This window comes from Lates calcarifer, linkage group LG14 (genome assembly GCF_001640805.2).
Source record: "Lates calcarifer isolate ASB-BC8 linkage group LG14, TLL_Latcal_v3, whole genome shotgun sequence".
Taxonomy (NCBI): Eukaryota; Metazoa; Chordata; class Actinopteri; family Centropomidae; genus Lates; species Lates calcarifer.
The window spans coordinates 1,329,892-1,340,008 of NC_066846.1; the positions used below are offsets into that span (position 1 = coordinate 1,329,892).

A 10,117-nucleotide genomic window follows, 5' to 3' on the forward strand; every position below is an offset into this window, starting at 1 on the left:
CTTCCACCACTGTGGCACGCTGTAGCGCTGTAGTTATTTTATTGTGAAAGTACTAACCGGAAACATTAGTGTTGATTCTTCGTGCTAATGATTCTTTTTAAACTTGTCAGCTGATATCAGAACTGAGGAAACGAAACCAACGTGATAGCAGGGAGGGAACACACAAATCTAGAGAAAAAGGTCCCATGTAATTTTCCCTCAGAATGAAACAAAATCTGTGTTTGTGACTGAATTGACTACAAACACACCAGACCTTTGTTCATGTGGTTTTTCCCCTCCTGATTCTGGGCTACATCCATTCACATGGCAACTGCCAGCAAAACATGTATTTCACTTCAAGTGGCTTTAGGCCTGTAAATTCCTAAAAGTCAACAAAACAGCAGGAATGAAATATTACTGTCATTACTCTCAGACAGTACAGTCATAGCACCACCAGTAATAGTAAGAGGCAGTATTATAGCAAGGCTGGATTATTAACTATGCAAAGCAAACAGGGCCTCAGATCTCAGGGGTACTCCATATAATTTGTGTCTGTATAATTAAATTAACCTCAAATGTGTTAGGAATGTGCACCACTGAGATAGAATACCAAATGTCTTGTAGAGATAACATGTTTCAAAATTTAGCGTAAAGTCCTTTACTGTTTACTTTATATTGAGCTCATTTGTTGTAAAGTTGTGTTCTCTCAAATTACTTCCATTAATCTACTTCACACTCAGAAATCATCTGCAATACACAAATCTATCATAGGAGAGTGGTGAGGCTGCAACCAGTGATATTTGTCATTATCAATACATCTGATAACACTGGGTGATCATTGATTGATTGCTGGTAACAATAAATGATTGGCATTTTTTCTTGAAAAATGACTTTAATGGTTGTAACTTAAAATAATTTTCTGTTGATCAAAATCAACTTATCATTTCATCTCTAGAGCAGTGATCAGTTTCTGGGTGAAATAATGAAACTGCCATGTATAGTGGGGGGATTAAACTCACTAGTTGTGTTTTCAGTAGTTGTAGAAATAGTAGACGTAGTAACAGTATAAATTGCAGTAGTAGTAATAATACTATCAGTTATAATATTAATGATAGTAAAATAGTAGTTATAGTGGTGGTATAGCATTTGGAATAACATTTGTGGTGGTGGTAGTAGTTGTAGTAGCAGTAATGTAATGAGTTGTAGTGGTATAGTAATAATTGTAGTGGTAGTAGTAGAGTAATAGCAATCCAAGTTATAGTGGCAGTGGTTGAGGTGGTAGTAGTATTCAGTGAAGTTGTAGCAGTACCTGTTGCAGTAGGAGTGGTAGTAGCAGAGAAAACACAAAGAATTACCAGTGTTATTGACATACACTGTATAAAGAACATGTATATAAAATTTATATACAGTCTGTGGTTATTTACAGTAAACAGGTAAGTGTAAAAGTGATTAGTTTTAATGTTGCTGTTAGTATCAAATGACACAACACTGAGGAGAATTTCTGACTTCATGTGATACAGAAAGAGGAAATAACTCACACAAACCCAGTGTATATCAGATGCTTTAGAAGTGCTTTAAACACATGCCCTATCACTTCTCTTCCTGGTTGCTTCCTTTTGTCTTAATTGTTTAGTTGCATTTGCAGCTACTTCACAAATCTTAAGTTACAAAAATAGCCTTATCATTATCATTATCATTATTATTATTATAAACAGACCGTGATGAAATAATTGGGGTATCGTGTTGAATTGGGTTTTTGACATTGCTTTTTAACAGAGGTTTGCATCATAAACTGCAGTCATGGAGTTTTAACAACATGGCAATTTTCTGATCTTATACTTTTACTTTAAGACCTAAATCTCATTCAAGAGTCAGACCAACTGTATGTTTGGATGTTAAAAGTCTGTGTATATTACCAATATATGTAAACATTACAGTAAAACAGCTTTATATCATTTCGAACACTCTTCATGATGCATGTATGTGAATAAACTTCACATTCATTTTAAAAAATAGATTTATTTAAATAATACAAACAAGAACATAAAAACACAAGGTCAAATTTAGTCTCTTTCTAAACTATGGCAGCGCCGTGTTTTCAGTTTCCCATTGGTTTAATTTCCCGGGAAAATGTTATGATAATGAGGTTACTCTCTACCTATCCCGATGCTGCAAATTCACCTGGTCCCGCCTTCGATGACGACAAATGAGAGGAAACTGTACAATACCATAAAAGGAAAATACTCCCGCATGCGCAGTGGCTTGAGTTTTGTTTGAAGTGAACTGCTGCCTGGAACTGCCCTACAAGCTGCAAAGTCGCTAAGCATTTGATTTTAACTGTTAATTTTTCACATTTCCTCCATATTTTTTAGTGCCTCTATGCATCGTAGAGACGATGTTAGGCCATCACTATCCAAATGCCGACAAGTCGCAACAACTGGTCAACTATGTGGAGGATTATCTGGAATGTGTGGAGTCCCTACCTTTGGACATACAAAGAAATGTTTCTCTGCTTCGAGAAATTGATGCAAAGTATCAAGGTATTGTGTTTAAACGTTTTTATCATTAATTAGAGCTGCGTGTATAACACTGGTAAACATTAACGGCAGTCAGAGAGGATGGGCTGAAATGGTGGAGCAGGCGCGAGGCTTGTGTTCCCATTTTGCAAAGACCGAGCGCCCCTTGTTCATATCTACTTCGATAAACACTAACGTGACCGGGTAAAATGTGGTTATTTACAATAATGAGCCAAGCGTTAAATACACAAGTCAACCAACCGACAGTTAGCACAGCCCTGATACACTCCGTCCTGTTTTGTGTGTGACACCAAACTCATTGAGGAATTTCTGAAATTTGATATTTCTTTGTTTCGAGAAACGTATATAAACATTACTACCTGATACAGATCTGATATGAATACTTGGTGTCCAGTGGTAAATTCGGCATTAATATAATCCAAAAACTATCGCCATGTATTAATAAAATCTCAACTTTTTCAATAGGTACACACTACACTCTGCCGCCCACTACAGTGTTTCCGCGGAGGATTATTGTGCGAATACCAGGGAAAACAATTAATAAACTTGGTCATTTATTGGAAATAAACGATGCTTGGTGTATTTATCGTATGCCGAAGCCTACAAGGTAGAATAAAGATGTGTAGAAGATAGTAAATTGTGTTAATTGATCATGAACCTTTGTCCACTGGTGATGGTTAACACACACTGCTGTTTTGTCAATGTAAGCTGGTGTTGCATTCTGCATATGAAAGAGCGCTAGTTAACAGTTCGTTTTCGCCTCCTTGTTTGTGAGATAGGTGCATTTTTTCAACAGTTTATTATTAGTAATTCTGGAGTCAAAGTTAAGGTAGTTAGTATTGCAGACGTTTGTTAACAGTAGAGGAAAACAATTCGCATTGTTGTTTTATGTTGACGCAGGGTGAACAGCGGCGTAGCCTCCATTCCCAAGTTAAGCGACACCGTCGATAGATAATGACGTACATCGACTGAGCTAACACATTCGATTTAAATCGTTTTAAGCGAGATTACACATCTCAGCAGGCCAGTTAGACATCTGCCCCACTACTCTGCACCGTCGAGTGTGAGCCGCAGAACCGGATAGCTCCTCTTCTAGGCAACCCCCTTCAACATTTGACTGGCGTCATTTCCTGTAAGCGGGAATTCACTGCGGCTCAGCCCCCCTCCAAGCTCTCTGCTTCTAACATGTCCAACTTGACTTTCACTTCAACAAAAGTTTAAAATGTCTGCTGAAAACTTGAAGCAAGACTCAGTGAGCACTTTATTAAGAACTCCTATGCACCTGCTTATTCATGCTGTTATCCAGTTAGCCAATCACGAGACAGCAGCGCAAATTAATAAAAATCATGCAGAAACAGATAAGGAGCTTCAGTTATTGTTCATATCAGACATCAGAATGGAGAAGGATGTGATCTCTGAAACCGTGGCAGGATTATTGGTGCCAGATGGGCTGGTTTGAGTATTTTTGAAATTTCTAGGGTTTACTCAGAATAGTGCAAAAAACATAAGATATCCAGTGAGCAGCTTTATTCATGAGAGAGGTCAGAGGAGAATGGTCAGACTAGTCGAAGCTGACAGAAAGGCTAAGTTAATTCAGCTAACTGCTCTTTACAACTGTGGTGAGCAGAAAAACACCTCAGAATGTCCAACACATTCAACCTTGAAGCAGAAGACCACGTCAGGTTCCACTCCTGGCATCATACCCTTCAGTGGGCAGTGACTCACCAAGATTGGAAAAATGTAGCCTGGTCTGATGCAATCTGAATCCCCTCAGTCACCAGATCTGAATCCAGTAGAAAACCTTTGGGATGTGGTAGAATGGGAGGTTGGCAGCATGAATGTGCAGCTGACATATCTGCAGAAAAGAACAACATCAACAACATCTTCAAAAGAACAACAAAGATTGAAGGTCCTAATGGTTCATATAAGTGCTTGCTGGTGAATAGATGAATTCACTGGTCTCTAATTAAAGTAAGACATAATTTTCAGATATAATGTGTCACAGTGATCAGTCATGTATTGTCATGTCATTCTTATTAAAACGTATGCTGAGGTTTACACACATCTTTCATTTATTTCATTTCATGTCTTGTATTTTTCTGTCTTTTATAGTATTATTTTATCTACATTTTCATGTTTCAAAGCTTCTGCACAATTCATTGTGGGATTTTAATCAGTGTTGCATTTTGAAAATAAAATATTCATTTTGTTTCATTTTATTTTTTTTTTTGTCTCTGTATCCTGTACTTTGCAGAGGTACTGAAGGAGGTGGATGAGGTGTTTGAGAAGTACAAAGGTGAGCAGGATGCAGCTCAGAGAAAACGTCTGCAGATCCAGCTGCAGCGGGCGCTCATCATCAGCCAGGAACTGGGTGATGAGAAGATCCACGTGGTGACCCAGATGACAGAGCTGGTGGAGAACCGCTCCCGCCAGATGGACTCCCACTCCCTGTGTCTCCAGGAGCCCAGTGACACCGAACGGCTCACCACAGAGCGTCGTTCCAGTATTCAAGAACCCCCAGCCCCTGAGCGCGCCTCCACCCGGCGCCCACGACGCCAGCGCAACAGTGAAAGCCGTGACTCCAGTCACCCCTCGGCCAACGGCTCTCTGGTGGATGACCCCTCAGAGGAGCTGTCCATCCCTCCTCCTCGGGAGAAGAAGTCCAAGTCTGCAAAGAAGAAGAAACGCAAGTCCAAACAGGAACGAGATGCCTCACCAGTTGAATTCGCCATCGACCCTAATGAGCCCACCTACTGTCTCTGCGAGCAGGTGTCTTATGGTGAGATGATTGGCTGCGACAATGACCAGTGTCCCATCGAGTGGTTCCACTTCTCCTGTGTGGGACTGACCTATAAACCCAAGGGCAAGTGGTACTGCCCCAGATGCAGAGGGGACAATGAAAAGACCATGGACAAAAGCCTAGACAAGAACAGAAAAGATCGCCGGTCCAGGTAGTGACCTTCATCTTGAAGGTCTCCTCAGCCTGAGGTTAGGACTGTTGGTCGTAGTTAAAAAAAAAGTACTTGTGATGTTGTAAGAGCACAATCGAACACCATTAGTAGCAGCGCTTATCGTTATTGCTGTTACATCACTGATTGTTCCCACTGGCTATGACTGCACTGTAGTCTGTAGGGAATCCAGCTGCTACAAGAATCATCAGCTTGAAGCTGCCATCATCCTCAAGTGTTCTACTTTTTGTGGGACTTTTTTTTTTACTTATGAGGAAAAAAATGAAAGCATCATTTGGTTTACTATCCCTTTGAATCGTGGTCAAAGTCCTAATATAAAATAAGGTATTCCTGCTAATGACCATTAATTTCTTCAGTTTTGGCCAAACTGTTTTTGTTAATTTACCTTTCTTAACTATACTCAGTTATTTGAAATCTGCATCTGTCTTTATACAGTAATGGCTTCTAGAGAATAACCTTCACATGTAATATGTTTACAAGAGATTGATATTTACTTGAGATGATTGTTGATGGGACACTGGAATAGGACGTCATGTTTGTGGACTTAACGTTTTCACTGGTTCACTATCACTATTGTGTAAATTTCTTTTTATATTCATTAAAACAAAGTATTGTCATTCAGTTACCACTTCTGTTGTCTTCAGTGTGAAGTCAGCAACAAGGCTTCTCTACAGGCTGAATCAAGCCAGCACAGTTTTTCACAAATTATCCTCTTTTTTAGCCATGTTACCAGAATACTGGCAATGTTAGTCACCAGCGGTTGGTCCAACACTTTGGATAAGAGTGAAATCTCCACAGCTATGAAGAGACACACACACAGGCCTCATGCGATGAGTCCAAGTGACTCAGTTGATCCTCTGGCTCTTCTCAACTCACACAGCCAGTGCAACTAACTGAATATATCTCCAGTGGTTATCTTGTATGTGCTTACCCAAACTGTAGTGGTATAGTTGAGTGCTAAATTTAAAGTTGCACTTCAAGGTACTTGTACTTTGAGTATTTACATTCTATACTGCTTTAGAATTCTCCTCCACTACAATTCCATATATTGTACTTTTTACTCCATTACATTTATATGACAGCTTTAGTTACTGGTAACAGATTCTGAATACAAAATATAATCAGTAAAAAAATGATGATGCATTATTATAGAGCTAGCTACAGTAGTTAAATGTAATGTAGCTGTAACATTACAGTGATACTTGCCACCAATGCATTAATAGTTATAACCCAATAATATAATACAGACTCTGGATTAGACTATAGTATCTTTGCATAGTGAGTACTTTTACTTTTGGTACTTCAAGTATATTTTTATACTAATACTTCTTTGATTGAATGGCTTTTAATTGTAACTGAGTATTTCTACACTGTGGCGAAAATATCTTTCACCACTGGTAGTGTAATTGTCACTTGTGGCCACAGTCGTCACTGCTCTTCAAAAGTTACATAGGCCAGCTTCAATATGCACTCAACTGCCAGACAATTAGGAACACCTATGTAAAACTAATGCAGTCTAATCCAACAGTCCTGTAAGAAATCCTACTTTCATGAAGGTTAGAATGTCCAGTTTTTATTGGAACAGTTATAGAGAGGTGCTGGGCTGTTGATCTTAAAACTAGCACTAACTACATCCAACACTAAAAATTGATCTGGGTAAGTTCTATAATGTAGCATCCTGTGATGTCTGTGACCAGGCTGCAGAGTGTGCATTATGAGTCCTCCTCTTCTTCCTCGCTGCTGCTGGACTCTCCAAACAGGTCTCCGTCTTTAGAGACTTGAGTTGCTGAGCTGACAGTACTGGCTGTTGACCTGACACTGATGAGGGCGGGGCTGTGGCTGAGCCCGAAGCAGCAGGGAAAACTCGTGCCCATGAAGCAGCTTCACACAGTGGACAGGTGCGTCCAGGGAGAGCACAGACAGGATGCTGCATGTCTCCAGGTCCCACAGGCTCAACTGTCCTGGATGATTAGAGAAACAAGAGGTTATTGTGGGACATACTCCTGTGTACTTACTTCAGATTTCAAGTGTGTTTTAATGATACAGGTCACAGTGCAAAAGAGTGCAAGTCCCTAGAAAAAAGCTCTGGGCTATGAGGTGATTTTAGTAAAGTGGTATACTCAGTCATTATAAGTACATTTTTCATGCGCTGAAATTACTCTTTGGATAATCACAATATTTTCCTTTGGTCCAATAAAAATTGTGTGAAAACCTCTCAATTATCTGGATAAAGCCAGTCTGGTGATGTAGCGGGGGAAGCTAGCACAGGAGGCTCCAGCAAAATAAGGCAGGGTTGTCCAGCAGAACATTTAACCTGGATTGCAAACACATTGTCATCCAGCAAGCTGCTGCAGTGGCCAAATACATTCAACAGCTTATAAGTAGTGTATTTCATGACAAAAAAAACTAAATAACAGCCACCATGACAACTGACAAGAGTTGTAAAATCCTAGCTTTGAGTATTATAAACCTCTGTGCAGTGTCTAGAGCCTGAAAAAATTCCAAACTCACCTACTTCAAACTGCATTTCTGTATTTTATGTCCCACTGATGTTCCTACCCAGCCCCTGTGTGGTTTTAACATAGGGCTGTTTTCAGTCTGAAGCCCTGCTAATGTTCATGCTCTGTGGACCCCAAAAAATGCAGAAGCCTTAGGAAGCCTGAAACCCACTTTGAGCAGATGGTAGGGCTGGGCAATTAATCATTTTTATATTGACATTGCAACCTGATTTACGATTTGCAAATCACAAGAGCCACGATTTAAATAACTAATTAACTAATAATAATAATAATTAACTGTGTCGTAAAAAATATAGGAGGCTGGAAAGCCCTGGACAACCATGGTCCATCCACCCACTTATCCTGGCTCTTTTCAGGACATAGTGGATGTGGAGAGACTGAGCTTGATTTACATCTCCCACATTCTTATGTAACCCTGGAGTTAAATTTATAGTAAATAAGCACAATTTCATTCACATTCGCAATATTGGTTCTTTTGAGGAAGAAGTGCAAAGGCAAAATTACAATACAATCATAAGTCACTTAAGTTCTTGTTGTGTAGTGTGAACTGACCCTTAAATGTGTTCAAATTCAAATACAACAAATCTATATAATAGACACAAATGGGCTTTTGGCACCTTCATTTAAATTGCTGTTTCAGCAGCCTCCTTTAACCAACCCTTTTTTATATAGGTGTGAAACCATGCTCTAACATGCCACGTGAATGTGAGAGAGCCTTGAGGAAACAGTTGGTTTTTAGCAACAGGGTGTCAAAACAAACACACACCTCAGACATATGACTGAAGCCCTGATAAACCTCTCCATGCTCTCATAAGATCTTTGACTAATTTTCAGTTCTGTCTCCTACCTGACAGCAGAATGGCTTTAGTTCCTCCCCCTGTCATGTAAACCTTAGAGGACTCCTGTATCCTCAGCTTCCCATAGCCACAGATGCTCTTATAGTTTGTCTTGAAGGGTTCCCACACTTTCAGCCTATCAGAACAAACACAGACAACATTATAAAGGACTGTAAGAAGCACAAACACATCCAAACATTATAACAGAAGACAGAATTTACTGTTGGGTTTGTCATGTTAGTAAAACGCTAGTGACAGCATGATTAGCATTATTATAATCCTAGACAACAGAAGGTGTTTTAACTGTGATGTGAAAAGTTTATGTCACAGCTACAGCATATTAACCTGCAGGGTCCATAGTGAAAAATAACCTGTGCTTATGACTGACTGACCACTAAACTGTCAACATCTAACCTAGCAAAAAGATTAAAAAATGTCTTTATGATAGGTTAAGCTGATGGCTTCCTGGTATCCTCAAACAGTAAAGTCAAAAAAATGTGGTAAAAACCAGAGTTATATGGTGTGCTATAGGTGTGTAGAAAATGTAGCACAATAAACTACAGAAATACAAGAATTTCAGGGAGTGGCCAAATACAGAGAACAACATTAAAGAAAAGAACAACATTAAATCAATTGGGGAAAGTTATAAAAAGTTTATAAATATGGCTGTCTATGCAAGTTTTAAAAAAAAAGTTTTTTATAGGGTGGCACTGACTCAGCTGATTTAATAATTGTTTCAGGATATTAGAATGTAGGGTTAAAAGATCTGAAATTTACAGTGTTGCCAGAACATTTAGGGATTTAAAAGTAACAAACAGAATCTTTTTTTAATATTATTTTTTGGGGCTTTTGCCATTATTGGATAGGACAGTGGAGAGAGACGGGAAATCAGGAGAGAAAGAGCAGGGGAATGACATGCAGCAAAGGTCTGACCAGATCAGGAGTCAAGCCAGGGACCAAGCTGCTCCAGGCCACAAAGGCCCACATGCCCTAACCATTCTGCTATCAGGTCACCCCATAAATGGAATCTCCAGCTGAATTCTTAACAAGTATGTGGCCAGTAAAATTTAAGACTGGAGAGACATATTCTATTACCTCTAGTGTCTAGTGTAAATCTTGCTGTTGCATTCTGCATCATATGAAGACAAGAATTTTCAGGACTAAACCAGACGTACAACTGAGTGTCTTCAGCGTAACAATGGTAGTTGAAGTGACGAGAAAGTTGAATACATTTACCTGTTGTCTCCTGTAACCCCAAAGACAACTCTGTCTGCACT

The 10,117-nt window shown here is 39.4% G+C and overlaps 1 protein-coding gene across 1 annotated transcript; it reads left to right on the forward strand.

Moving 5' to 3' along the window:
• The first annotated feature begins 2,239 nt into the window (after nt 1-2,239).
• On the forward strand, nt 2,240-6,106 carry ing2 (inhibitor of growth family, member 2). The gene is made up of 2 exons (XM_018693866.2): nt 2,240-2,519; nt 4,771-6,106. Exons 1-2 carry the CDS (start codon nt 2,375-2,377, stop codon nt 5,469-5,471), a joined length of 846 nt encoding a protein of 281 aa, XP_018549382.1. The 5' UTR covers nt 2,240-2,374; the 3' UTR covers nt 5,472-6,106.
• Nucleotides 6,107-10,117: the final 4,011 nt, after the last annotated feature.